General features: G+C 39.7%; 2 protein-coding genes across 3 annotated transcripts; one reads left to right on the plus strand and one right to left on the minus strand.

Annotated features, from left to right (window-relative positions):
* Positions 1–298: 298 nt before the first annotated feature.
* Positions 299–7,078, minus strand: asl (argininosuccinate lyase). The gene is made up of 16 exons (XM_086177089.1): positions 6,937–7,078; positions 6,087–6,281; positions 4,723–4,806; positions 3,952–4,008; positions 3,712–3,809; positions 3,541–3,618; positions 2,889–2,966; positions 2,755–2,807; positions 2,595–2,657; positions 2,357–2,471; positions 1,829–1,913; positions 1,429–1,488; positions 1,135–1,218; positions 908–988; positions 683–789; positions 299–601 (listed from the first exon to the last, which is right to left on the minus strand). Exons 1-16 carry the CDS (start codon positions 6,949–6,951, stop codon positions 457–459), a joined length of 1,398 nt encoding a protein of 465 aa, XP_086033215.1. The 5' UTR covers positions 6,952–7,078; the 3' UTR covers positions 299–456.
* Positions 6,815–13,533, plus strand: crcp (calcitonin gene-related peptide-receptor component protein). 2 transcript variants are annotated; one of them, XM_086177091.1, is made up of 7 exons: positions 6,815–6,849; positions 10,336–10,450; positions 11,250–11,286; positions 11,418–11,516; positions 11,624–11,718; positions 11,825–11,882; positions 12,196–13,533. In XM_086177091.1, the coding sequence occupies exons 2-7, from the start codon at positions 10,443–10,445 to the stop codon at positions 12,322–12,324; spliced, it is 426 nt and encodes a 141-aa protein (XP_086033217.1). In that variant the 5' UTR covers positions 6,815–6,849; positions 10,336–10,442; the 3' UTR covers positions 12,325–13,533. The 2 variants fall into 2 exon arrangements, with proteins under 2 accessions (XP_086033217.1, XP_086033216.1); XM_086177090.1 differs by lacking the exon at positions 6,815–6,849 and adding an exon at positions 8,334–8,487.
* Positions 13,534–13,759: the final 226 nt, after the last annotated feature.

Here is a 13,759-nt window from a genome sequence, read left to right on the forward strand (position 1 = left end):
TTTCACCTGTCACACCACTGAATTACTATTTAAAACTTCCCTCTGTATTTATCTAAGTAAAATCTACTTTGCCTGGGTAAGCAACTAAGACTTGGCACATCTCCCATTTTAAAGTGTATTAAAAAAGTATTAAAAAAATGAATTGACCCATACGTTCATTATCTATCCCTCTTATCATGTCATTTAGTAGCTTGGAATTTCTGGATCAACTAAATAAATAGACCATAAACAGATTTCACTCTGACAGCGACACTTGTAGCGTGTGAAAAATTCAAAACCAGTACATTTACAACAAGACTGATGGAAAATGTTTTATTCTTATATAGGCATCTTTCAGAGGTTGGTTTCTTTTTTCGTTCGTTCTTTTTTTGGATGATTGAGTTTGACCCAAGTCTCATCTCCATGTCCAAAGACAGATTTCAATGAAGCTCATCCAAGAACCTTTGGCCGTGGCAGCTACTGTCTTTGTTGCTTTAGCCAGTTCCTCAGACGCTCCACCTGTGAAGCAACGCTGCTCTTCGCTGTACCTCCAGGGGCGCTGTACTGCTCAACGCTGCTCCTGTAGTCCCAAACCATGGACACGTCGCTCTCGAACAGAGGGCTGAAATTAGAGAAGGGAAAAACAGAAATGAGGAAACAGCGGAAATACCCGCGAGGAGCGCAGAGTCAGACAGCTCGTCACCTAATGGTTCTCAGGTCGTCCAGATTGAGCTGATTCAGATTGACGTTTCTGGACTCAGCTTTGACCACTGCTTTTCCGGACATACAGTGGGCATCTCTGAAAGGCACCTGAAATCCACAATAATTCATCCAGTTAGGTGTGATATCATAAATGTGACTTTTTAAAGTTAAGTGTTAAAATGTTATAAGACGAAAATCATCAACAGGTTTCAACTAACTGACTCACCCCCTTCCTCACAAGGTAGTAGGCCAGGTCAGTGGCCAGCATGTCTGAACTGAGGGCGGCTTCCATCACGCTTGGATTAATCTAGAATCGCATTGCAAAAATCGACAGCTCAGGAATGGTTGTTTAAAAAAATATTTAAAAAAAAAAACTCCACGTAAATAGCGATTGCTGATGCTACTTCGATAGTTAGTCGCGATTTTTAATCAGGGATGAATTTGACCACCAACCTTCAGAGTTGACATGACTCCAGTTGCCACCTGGAGCACGGCGTGAATGGTGTCATGGCAGTCAAACATGGCCTCCTTGTCCTCCTGGAGAATATCGACAGAGGTTGCGTTAATTCTAGCCACGGTAACCGACCCGATCAATTTTTAAATTATAGTGGTTTTATTGTAACGGCACCTCTGCCGCCATCGAGGTATGAATGGGTGAATGTTATCACAGTGTAAAGTGCCATATATGCAGCGACCATTTACCATAAAATGGACAGAAAGAACTCCATATATTGATGTTGTTTATACCTGCAGGTCCTTATTGTAGGTGCTGGGGAGGCCCTTCAGCGTCATCATGAAACCTGTGCACTGAAATACAAGTCACAACTTGAGTAGGATGGAAGCAGCGGCGTAGCATCTCATGATTCTCAAAGTGAAAGAGGTTCTAAGATTACCGCAAATGTAACATTATGGATTTTTTTTTTTCAATTACATTCCTGTCTGATTAGGACATGTCAGCAAGAGGAAACTCATGATTTTGGTTAAAAGGGGACATTTCACAAGAAGCCTTATGGTGATTTATGGAGGTTATGACCCAACCGGTTTCTCTGTGAGTATTTTCAACCGACCCAAAAGGAAGAGGAGGTTCAGTCTTTCAAGAATTATTGCGTCATTCAGAATGAGGAGATCAATGTGATAGTATTCTTACTCTGCCGAAGGCTCTTCCTGCTTTGCTCCTGATCAGCTCAAGACTGTCAGAATTCTTCTTCTGTGGCATCAGGCTGCTGCCGGTGCTATAAACACAAACACATTTTATAACAGAGAGAAACAATGAACATGGATCAAGACAGACAGCAAGAAAATATGCATGTACATCTCATAAAGTATTATACAATAGCTATCTGAATGATATAAGAATATCCTATTACAATAAAAACAAGTTCACAATGTTCTAATCCAATAATATGCATTTAAAAGATCATAAACATTTTGGCTAAAGGAGGCCTGTCATTAGAAGTTTTTTCCCATATGTGCAAATCATTTTCCCTGCGGAGGTTAAAAGAAAGTTACTATTAAATCCACAGCTGAACAAGATTGGTTGTTTAGCTCCCACATAAAGGACTGCCTTCTTTCACTTGGGTAATATTGCAAAAATCAGGCGAAGAAAAACTAATTTAGCCTAGCATTTGTTCATGGGGGAATGTTGGGTTTCGTTTTAAGGAACGAAGAAATTCACCTGTAGGCATCAGAGAGTGTGATGAATGAGAACTCTTTGGTAGTGTAAAGCATCAGGTCCTCTGCCATCTTACTGAGGTGGGTCAAACACAGCGACGCCCAGAACAGGAACTCCACTGAGCAAACACAGGGACGCAAACAAATAAAATCATAATTGTTTCTCTTTTCCATGTTTCATAATTTTTTTTTTTTTTTTCATTATTGATTGACAGCTTAATAGCATGTCAGTTTGCACACACCGACAAAGTCCCTCTGGCCTGTGGCATCCATGCTATTCAGACTGATGTCATCGAAACCCAGTTCTGGAAAAGATCGTTTCATCAAAAAAATATAGGTGAATTATAATTGTATTTTAGAATCCACACTGGCAATCTCATGGATATAACTTGGCGTTCTGACCTCTGCGCAGCAGCTCCCGGTCAATGTTGAAGGGGGTCCCTGCGATGGCGCCGCTGAAATTGACATGAATAGGTCACGTGAGATGGTCCCGAGGTGCGTTTCCGGCAAAGCGTGCACGCCTGGGTGTGCATTACCTGCCGAGAGGTAGAATGTTCACCCTCCTCTTGAGCTCTTGAAGCCTGTCCACATCTCTGCTCAAGGCAATAGCATGACTGAGTGGGAAGAGAAAAATGGCTTTGTCACATCATGCGGCCATGGGACGCTAGAACAAGTTAAATCCAAGCACGGCGCGGTTCTTGGTTACTGAATTCAAGCCACATCTGAAAGTGATTGTGGAAAACGTACACTGAGAATATTCCAGTTAAGACTGTTCAGCTATAAATACACATATAAGCTACTGTTGCTGTGGAGGTGCGGCCCTTCATTTGTCGCACAGCTTTTTGTCATGTTTTTTGGCCATTTTGATGCAAGCTACGCTGGTCACGCGCCTATATAGCGTCATAAAATGCAAAAGGTCCATCCATCCATCTTCTATTTTTTATCTGGGTTGGGTTCAGCTTTTTCGGGGGAATCCCAATGTGTTCCCAAGCCAGCCAAAATACATAGTCTCCTATGTGTCCTGGGTCTTTCTCGGGCTCTCCTTGCGGTTGACCGTGGCCCAGAACACCTCACCAAGCAGGTGTCCAAAAGGCATCCTTCTCACTCACCCAAGTCACCTCATCTGACTCCCAAGTGTGGAGAAACGTGAGAGAAACATGATTAACAACAACAAAAAAGGCACGTTACCTCATAAGCCAGTGGCTCCATCTGATTGGCTGAGCCCGCTGCATGTGGGTGTAACCAGGAAACAGGACGTCTATTTCTCTGAAGTCAAGAGGGAAGTGAGAGAAAACGGAGTGAGGAAATTTGGAGAATTCGCAACACGCAGACGAATGTGACAACGAGTCGCCATTTTACACGGCTGCCCGATCTATCAACGTAGAGATCAGCTGAAGAGTGTCGTCTGTCAGGGTGGTAATGGAATCACGCATCCAGAGCCTCATGTCAGTCACAACCTGGTTGAGCAAAATGCAAACACAACAGCCAACTTGTAAAAATACTCAAAGATGAGCAAATGATATGCGCAACGGTGACTATCTAACCACATCAGTAATGTTCGGCCCTTTGCTCGTCACTTGAGTCTTAGTTTGGACGAACCTGGTCATTTCTGCTCCTCCCAGTGTGCAGTTTCCCTGCAGGGGCGCCAATCAGTTCCTTAAAAAAGACAGAGCAGACATAACTAGAAAAGTCACACGTGGCAAAGACAGGATTACAGCAATAAATAGTAATGCAGGGAGTCGTGAATTCATTGAGGGTATATTTTTAGCAGCAACCCATTTGGTGCTCATGTACAGTTCTACTCTTAAGCTGGACAAAATCAAAACAAACTGCAACACTTACTACATGGGTAATAAATACACCTGGTAAGCCAATTTCAATCATCCTAGCCAATGAATGAATGGAAGAGGAGAGCAGATATAAATTCAAATTAATGGTGGGGAAATATCTCAGATAGTGAGGTAGTGTAATGTCATTTATAAATATAATCCATAAACTAAATGTAAAAGACAATTTGCATTCATAAGAATGAGAATACTTTACGAATCCCCAAGGGGGAAATTACTTTTTGTTGTGGAGAAGAATCAAAAAGAATTAAAATAGAACTCTATATAAAAATAATGAATAAGATAGTGAATAATGAAATAAAAATAAAAATGGTAAAGATCAAAAGAAACAAATAAAAATAAAGTTAAAGGAATGTGAAAACATGCTACATACTACGTGAGTGTTCAGTGTTCTTTCCCCTGTCCGATATGTTACCAGTGATTATTCCCGGACACTTGTAGTCAACCACAATGTCCACACAGACCCCCTTGATGAAAACAGGGGTCATCTGAATTAAAGGGAGAAAAACAAGTGACAGCTCACCTTTAATCTGCGCTCATTGGCGGTATGGATGTCTTCATCCTCGGATTTGACCACAAACACATCTTTGGCCCACTCTTCAAAAATCTAGGTGAGCAAGTAAAAGGGTTATTACAATCATGTAATATCTATTACTATATTATTACATTATTTGGGTTCCATATATGCAGTGGCTAAAAAGATATGCAAAAACGTGACAATTTTCAAATTTTTTTGTTATCTTTTTCTATAATTTGTGAAAATTAAACTATAAAGTCTGACCTTTTTAGTCAGACGTGTAAGTTTTTCCTGTTATAAATGAGCTAGAACACATTTGAAAAAAGTGACTTCTGGAGATAAGAGGAATTTTCTGTGCATTTTTCCTTTTGTTCACCTCCGTGCATTCCCTGTTATACTCATTGTGCACTGACACTGTAAAAAAACAGAATTGGGGGTGGCGGAGGGGCTACAGTGTAGTTGGATTAGAGTCTATGAATGCAAAAGTATTACAAAAGCGGATCTGACAGTTCACAACAGTCACGTGATAACTATTGTCCATGGCACGCGTTTCAGAAGAATTCTGCAGCGCTGCAATTTTTATTGTCATTCCGTTACTATCAGTAATACTGCAACACAGCCATGGGAGTTCCCGTCTTTGTCCTCAACTGCATATGTAAGAAAACAATCGGCAAAGTTAATAATTGTACAGCCCATTCATTTAATGTGCACCCCAGGTTGACCTTGGATTTGCATTGTAGTGACTGAACCGAGTTTCAGGTTTTGGGTTTAGTGTTAGCAGTCTGGACAGCACACAACTCTGATCGGCCTGAGGTGCATCCGTGCTGCTTCCATGATCTCACTACCTCACCCATTCATATGTCATGCCCTAACTGCTGTCTTTCTTATCCTGGTTTGTCCCAACCCGTACACATTCTACCTATTTTTGTTTATTTATTTTATTACTGTCATTGCTATTGCCACTCTATTTATACTGTCGTTTAGTTTTGGTCGTCTATTTTTCACCTTTACTGTTCCATTATCTTGTCCATTCTTATCCCTGATGGTGTTGCTGTTGTTGTTGTTCTCCCTGCTGTCTATTTACTCATGGATGTCTTTTCTATCTTCTGTCTTCTAACTGCCTCTCTATTTATATTTATATTCATATTTATTTTTGACACTATACCTGTTACGCTGCTGTGACAAAAGAATTCCCCCTATGGGGATCCACAATATTTGTCTTATCTTATCTTAAATACACTCATCCCTCTTACGAGCCGGGGTTGAACAAACCCATCAGTCTGCATTTGCTTGGGGCGTACAATGTGATGGCAATTTGAATACAAACCCGTATGACTGTTATATAAAAATATAAGCAAAAGAAAGTCCACCTGATCCAACCCCTGCAGAATCTGGTTCATCTCCTCGGTGGTGACCAGATTTGCCTTCTCCAGAGCCTTCACGTAAGCCTTGCTCCCTCGGATGTCTGCTTCCCACATCCTCCGGTCATAGGTAATGGATGCGTTGAATTTCTCCATGATAGGGTCGGTGTCTCCCACGAAACGACCCCCCCAGAGTTTGTCTCCCTGTCCAGAGGAAGGGGAGCGTCATTAATGATATGACCCCTCTTGTGTAAAAAATATTGTCCTGATTACAAAGAGGTTAATCCTGTTTGCCATTTTGCTTTAAACATATTTTTATATTGCGTGCGGGTAAATAAAAAAACTTTAACAGAGTTGAATACAAAACCCCTGAAATAGGTTCCACTTTTTCAATGGGGGTGACTTTTATTTGAAAAAAAAAAAAGATTATTTTTGTCTTTTGTGCATTTTCAACAAGTGGGTTTGCACACCAACACACACACACACACACACACACACACACACACACACACACACACACACACACACACACACACACAGACACACAAACACACAAACACACACACAGAAACGATCGTTGGTTCATTCGAGACTCCGGGTGGGCTCGAATGAACGCATCCTTCCGGCAATATTTGACGTCATTTCCGGTGTATACTAAACGTACAAATAAATAAACCAAACTTGGGGTAGGCTAGCCTGTGCGCATACGCGGCCAAACGTGTACAGGCGACCACTCCAAATCCCAACTCCCACGCAATCTAAATGCGTGAACGTGAGTGACAATGTATGTATGTGTGTGTGTGTGCGTGTGTGTGCGTGTGTGTCCACGTACGTCACCTCATTGGGTTCGGTTCCCTACCTCGGTTCCTGCCATGTCAGACCAGGGTTCTCAGATGTTCTCCTGTCGAAGCGCTGCCTCGAACTGTGCGGCGCATTTAGAGGAGGCGGGAACAACAGGGGACGATCACGCACACCCACGGGCACAAAGCCGTGTGTTTGGGGGGGTTGGGGCCCCACGGGCGTTAAACCGAGTTGCTATGCAAGCGGAAAATTTAATGTGGCTTCTCTTTGTTCCGGGGGTCACCCCTTTCACCCCCCAAATAACTTGAAAATTAAATCAAATGGAATAACATTAAAATGAGGGAACTAATAATTCGTCCTTAATTTTACTTCATGCTCTACCATCAAACACAATACCCTCTCCCGTTTTTTTTTAAATTTCTTCATTGCTGATTGGATGATTGATTAGAAATTAAACCGTCTAATTTCAGTTTTAATTTCGGGTGGTGTAGGGTTTTTAGAGAGAATTTTAGGATGCTCTTTATACATTTACATAAGTATAAATACTGTGTGTGTGTGTGTGTGTGTGTGTGTGTGTGTATAGAGAGATAGTCAGTGGTTTTGTGAAACTGTCAACTTGTGTCAGATTTACGTAACAGCATGCTGGTGTCATGTTGATGTCATTAAAAGGGAGTTAGGCCTCATTAACAAATCATTCTCTGTCCACATTTAACCCCATTAACCCACCGCTTAACAACGCAAGAGAGAGTTTACACACATTGATGGCAGATCATAAAAGAGTCACTACATTGTATTTGTCAAAGTCAGAGGGGGTACAGGTGAATTTACACAGCAGCAATGGGACGGTGCTGGAATGGGGGAGTGGGAGGTTGGGGGGCATTCAGTTTACAGTAGAATAGCAGTTAGGAGAAGCGGGGCCAAAGCAAGACCAAAAGAAAAGGTAATCCACATGAGCGAGGCTGTGAAGGGAAAATAATCTCACTATTTGTTATAAGAATTAATCAGACAGGTCTTTCTGGTGATTCTAATAAGGTTGAACCCTGCAATGAAACACCGAATGTTTCATTGCAGGAGGGCAGGTCTTGCTTTTCACGATGAACAGAAAAGCAGTAGGTAGGAGCAATACTTTTAAGTGTTTATATGCGTGTCGAAGTATGGAAAAAGGTGGATAAATAAAGTTGTTCTTATTCTTATTCTTAATGGGTGAAAATGCAAGTTTGAAAGGGACTCCAGGGAGAAGGGAGTTTAAGAATCAGTTAAAAGTAGTGACAGCGGGAAGGTAGAACAATGAAAGACGAAAAGTAAATTGGTGTTAAAATATGAGATAAATTGGAGTTAAATTGGAGTTAAAAGTTAAAAAAATATATTTTAGGGCAAGAGGGTGAAACTTATTTGATCGTAATCGACGTTGAGGGTGAATGGCCGCTAGAGGACGCTAACGAGTCGCTCCTCTGCGGGAACTGACAGGCGAAGAAAAAAGAGCTGCTGTGCAACGGAAAGTGTGGGGAACCCTCACCTTTTAGCGCCTCACTAGAAGAGCTAGCTTAAACTTTTAACAAACGTTTCAGCTTAGGTTTTTTCATGGTAGAACTTGGTCACTATAGCCGAGGTAACTGTGTGGAATTTTATTGTTTATTTTGTTAAATACGTTTCGATAGTCCAGGCGCGCAGGATGCTAGCTCTGTTAGCAGCAGGAGGGAATGTTAGCTAACACTAATCCGGAGGTTTGGACGGTAAAGAAAAGACTAGATGCCTGCTGGCACGTTTTACTACTTTCAAACAAAAAGTCAGACATTTTTAAGCACCTGTTGTCACTAAAATGTTCGTAGAAGGCAGTAGTTAACATAGACGTGAAACCAAATTAAACCGTCCATGTTTGTAATTTCACAATCACACTCATTCTCTAATTAGTTGAAATTGAGAACCCCTGTATCTTAAGACACATTCAGGAAACTGAACTAAGGCTATAAGAGGAAAACTTTGACCTATTAAGACACGGTGCTCTAAAACGGTGTGTCATCTATCCTTTTGAGACTGAATGCTTTTAAATCAATGCAAAAGGGGGTTATTTTTTTACTGATGTTGCAAGATGATTATACACGTATAATGGTGATTTCAAAGTGACTATTCATCCATCACAACTGTGAGTTTGTCAAAATACATTGATTCAGGGCTGATGATTCCCCGAGTAATTCGATCACTCAAATTACTCGAGGAAAATTGTCTGCCTCGAGTAATCCCTAAATAGATTATGACTATTTTGCGCATTCGGACAGTGTTCCGCCCTGATGGTTATTTCTGTTACACAGCGAGATCAGCCGGCGTTGGTTTACGCTGTAAACGTATGTTGCAACATCTCAACAGGAAGCCTTTGCAAACTGCCGCAATTTCCCTTTTTTGATCAATCGTCAGAGTATTTGATAGATAGTTCGATTATCAAAGTAATCGATAGTTGAAGCCTCAATTTGATTTCATAATGGTTTATGTTTAGACTGCACCAATAATTTTACAGGAATTTTGTATCTTTCGATGCTCAAGCAGTATTTGCATTTCTTCAGCACAAAAATCTCCAGTCTTCAATTGGTACTTTGCATTATTGTAACGCTTCCAATGGCAGGAATCCAGATCACAATTTTGATTGAATTTTTAACCCATGTCAGAAAACACAGATTATATGTATGCCCTAATCCTCTCTCCTAAAACTCCAAACATTAAATAGATGTGTTTATTTAGCTGCACTCAACTTTCAAAATGTCAGTCTTCACTTTCACACATTTTCTGTGTACATTTCATTTTGCACTTTTTCTTTCAACTTGCATATCCTGTTAAGACTCTTAACATTTCTTTGCACTGTTTAGATATCTCCGCATCACTCACATTTCCTAGGACTATTTATATTTCGTTGCAATAATATGCTTATCTATTTACTGACTGTTTTTTCCCGCTCCTTATCTGGCTTCACTGTGGACAGCTAAATAAAAAAAATGTTGCACAGGGACACACATTTCGAGCCTTAACATATGACAATAAACACTTTGAATCTTGAATATTGAATTTGCCGATTTATTGTACATACATACATATATTGTACATGTCTTGTTGTTTTTGTATTTAGAATAGGAGTGGAGTGTGCCTTATTGTTGTCGATTAGCTAGGGGGTGGGATTAAAATCTGCAAATTCTTGATGAGACAGTTGAAGTGTTTGTATATTATCTGTGTTGTTTCACATGCCTTATACGATAAATGTGTAATCGTTAAATCTCAGTACCACACAACCACGAATGAGAAGAGTACAGCTTTTTCATAATTACATAGCAACATCATTGCAGGGAGAACGGAAGATGCAGAAACAAACCTGTCCTTAAATGAATTTTAATATTCAGAATTATTGCTTTGTTTTATTTTGAACAAATATCACCAGTATTCTTGTTCTCTTTGTTTGTGTGCTCATCGTTAGACCAACAATATAAGGGCTTTTTGACCGAAGGCGGAACTGAAGAAGACCTTCGTGTTTCACAACGGACAAAGTGACGGACTGAAACAAAATACCCCTGGCCTGACGACATGGAAGTGTAAGTTTTCCCTCATTATTTATGGAGAATTATCACTGTTTGTTAATTCGTAGCATTGTTTTGTACACAAGAAATTACGATGACGTTAGGAGTTTGGCAGTCACGGGTTTCAGCTGAGGGATTAATGCCTCTTTAAAAACATCACAGCTTGGTTTAAATCAATGTCAGACTGTTTAATTCCCCGACGATACAGATATTCCAGAAGACACCCATGATTATGTAATAATAATTATTATGAAAAAAATGCTTACATTATTTATAGGAAAGCACTTCGATGCGAAGACACAATCAATCGTACGTAACACATTAGTCCGCCGCGTTGAAGACATTTTAGTTGTATATACTGTGCTACACTTGATTTTATATGATCTTAAATTACAAAACTTTGCGTGTTTTTTAGTGATGCATATTTCAATCAATGTTGTACATTACTGTCAAAGCAAAGACTGATAATGATGTCAATTCCTTCTTTCATTTACTTTGCACTTTACTTTGTTACTTGTATTTATCACAACTTAACTATGGAAGGAACATTGATTAGTGGAATTTGGCTTAAAATAAGTATAATTAAAATTTGTTATATTTATGTAATCGAAGAAAAGGTAAGTAGTGCAGCTCAAAGTGTCAGCTTTAATTCCCACATTCTTTACATAGATTAACTTCTAATCCTGAATGGAACTCATTGGAAAGAGTGTGGCAAAGGGGAATAAATGGAACTGTAGTTTAGTTTATGGTCGAAATTCAATTTTCCTCTTGCAATTGTTTTTGCATTATGTTGACAATATTCTCTTCATTATAGGAAAAATGCTAATGCAGGTATGCTCAGTAACTATGAGGTAAGATGTCTTTAGTAACATCGGTTATGTTGATTGTGTTCTTTTTCACTGTTTAATATTGGACCTTCTTGTATGTTGGGTGAGACAATAAGATTTAGCCACACTTTTTTATGGATGTGTATATATCTTAGGTGTTTAAACTGCTGACAGACCTCAAGGAGCAAAGAAAGGACAGTGGAAAGAGTAAACTCAGCCCTGGGCAGCAGAATCTCAACACCATTGTGTATGAGGTCAGCTCTCAACCTCCTCCTCGACTCACTCACTCGTCTCTTCATGGTGCGTGCATCACATTTCCACAAACATGCACCCATGGAGTCGCCTCGCCATTTTCACACAGACGCTGAAGTACCTGTCAAAGACGCCCTGCAGTAGACAGAGTCCAGACACCGTCAGAAACTTTCTCAACACTATGAAGCCACACAGACTCACAAAGTCAGTAAAATCTGACAAATATCTCAGTGGTGAAGATGCTCAATGTTTTTAAACACATGCCATCTTCTTAACCTTAGTTGATACAAATATGTTTTCTTTCCATTAGAGCCGAAAAGATGCAGTTAATGAACCATCGGCCACAGACAGCAGTGGAAATTCAGCTTGTGAGTCTCAATTAGCTCTTACTTGTTCTATCCTTACTGGTCTTGTGGCTGTTATCGCTGTGATTGTTTTGATATTTGCTTCAAATAAAGCAAAATACATTTCCTGGAAATGGATCTCAAGTGAATAGTGACAACTCTGTATTTTCTTTCTTCTTTTTTTTTTTTGTCTGAAATTTTCCCACCCTCCTTAATTTATTGGAATCTGCCAAAAGGAGGACATGTTGAAAGTCATTTCATGAAGAAAGCAAATTCTTATTAAATTGGTACTTCAGTTGTCAATAACTAAGCATTTCAATTTAAAATCTGTCTTCAGATGGTAGAAGAGAGTGAAGAGCGTTTGTCAGAGGAGCAGATCAAGGAGCTCATCCAGACGGTTTCAGACGTCCTACCAGGTGACCCGGAGCAAGAGAACACTGCTCCAGCTGATGCTGAGACATATTAGGCTGGTTGTCATGTAGTAACTGACCTGAATTGACCCAAACAACAACCGGAAGTTACCTCTAGCTCAGTGTTTCTGCATCACTGGTTGAATTGACAAAGGGGACACAGGATCAGAAGTGGATTCACAATGTCTGTCGAACAGGGGCTTCAGGTGACTCACAGGCCTTCACAGAACACAAAAACATGAAACATGCAACTCAATTCCAAGTGATCTGATATTTTACAGGCCATCAGGGTTGAGCATCCCGTGTGCTCAAGTCAAGGATGCTCTTGACTGTGTTTATTGCATTGTCGACTACCATGTTGTATCAACATAAGGGGTTTGCTGTGATTTGTCAAGCTATAACATAATTCAAGTCTCCCATTAAACTTTCATCAGTCCAAAGTCAGACTTTATTATTTGATGCTGTGTAATGACAAAGTGTCCAGATGACAGGGATAAAATGATGGCCTCTGGTTAAGATGCTTTTTAAGGTTTTTTATATGTATTAAAGAATATGTCAAACTAGACCTGTGGGTTAGTTTGTCTTTCGGCAACACAGGAACCACAAGAAAGAGCATCGGTCTGTATCAATTTTTACAGTGGTTTTTGAATATGGTGTGAAAACAGGAAAGATATTGTCTAACAGCAGAAACCTGATGAACTTAAAAAGCACCATTTTTCATGGAATGTGAGTGTGAAATACTGCAGAGGTTTTCAAATGCAAAACCCTAGACATGCTTGTGTTGTCCTGTAACATTTTAAAATTTAGCTTGTGTTGTCCTGTAACATTTTAAAATTTGATTTTAAATTAATCAGAAAGCAGATTAAAAATGCATTAGATCCCAAACATATTTAAATTATTATTTGGACATTAACTCTAAATGGCCTGGAATACAAAATAATTGGAAGTTGAATATTAGTTAGAAAGAATCTGTTGTTTATTTCAAAATGACCACGAAGTGAACAAATCAGCAGAAGACTAAGTTAATTATTGGGAGAAGAAGACATTACTCTATATTAGCAAGAAGCAAGTTGAGTCTTTATTTTAAAATTACTTGAAAATTTTAAAATAAACTTTTTGGCTCAGGGGCCGCATTGACTTTTAAAATCTGACAGACGGCCCGGGTTAACTCAAGATACAATACATATTTAAAAAACGCATTTGTTACATATCCGAACATTGTCTGACATTTGCTTTGAAAATAAAACCAGCTTGCTTTTGAGGGCTCTGACTTTTGGTTGCATTTTCCCTTGTAGCTTCACATCTAGCTCATTCATGTGTGTCAGTATGTCCACAGTAAAGGTTAAATCACAGAGGAAATCTATTTCATTCAGCTCAGGAAAATTCTCAGGTGTTCTCAAGTAGCTACCTTCATATCCTCTCTCTCGACATCCATAAATCTTCTCTTTGGTCTTCCTCAAGACCTCCTCCCTGACATCTCCAATTCCAGCA

Source organism: Fistularia commersonii, chromosome 29 (genome assembly GCF_037954325.1).
Source record: "Fistularia commersonii isolate RoL2024-O1a breed Wild chromosome 29, RoL_Fcom_v1.0, whole genome shotgun sequence".
NCBI classification, from domain to species: Eukaryota; Metazoa; Chordata; class Actinopteri; order Syngnathiformes; family Fistulariidae; genus Fistularia; species Fistularia commersonii.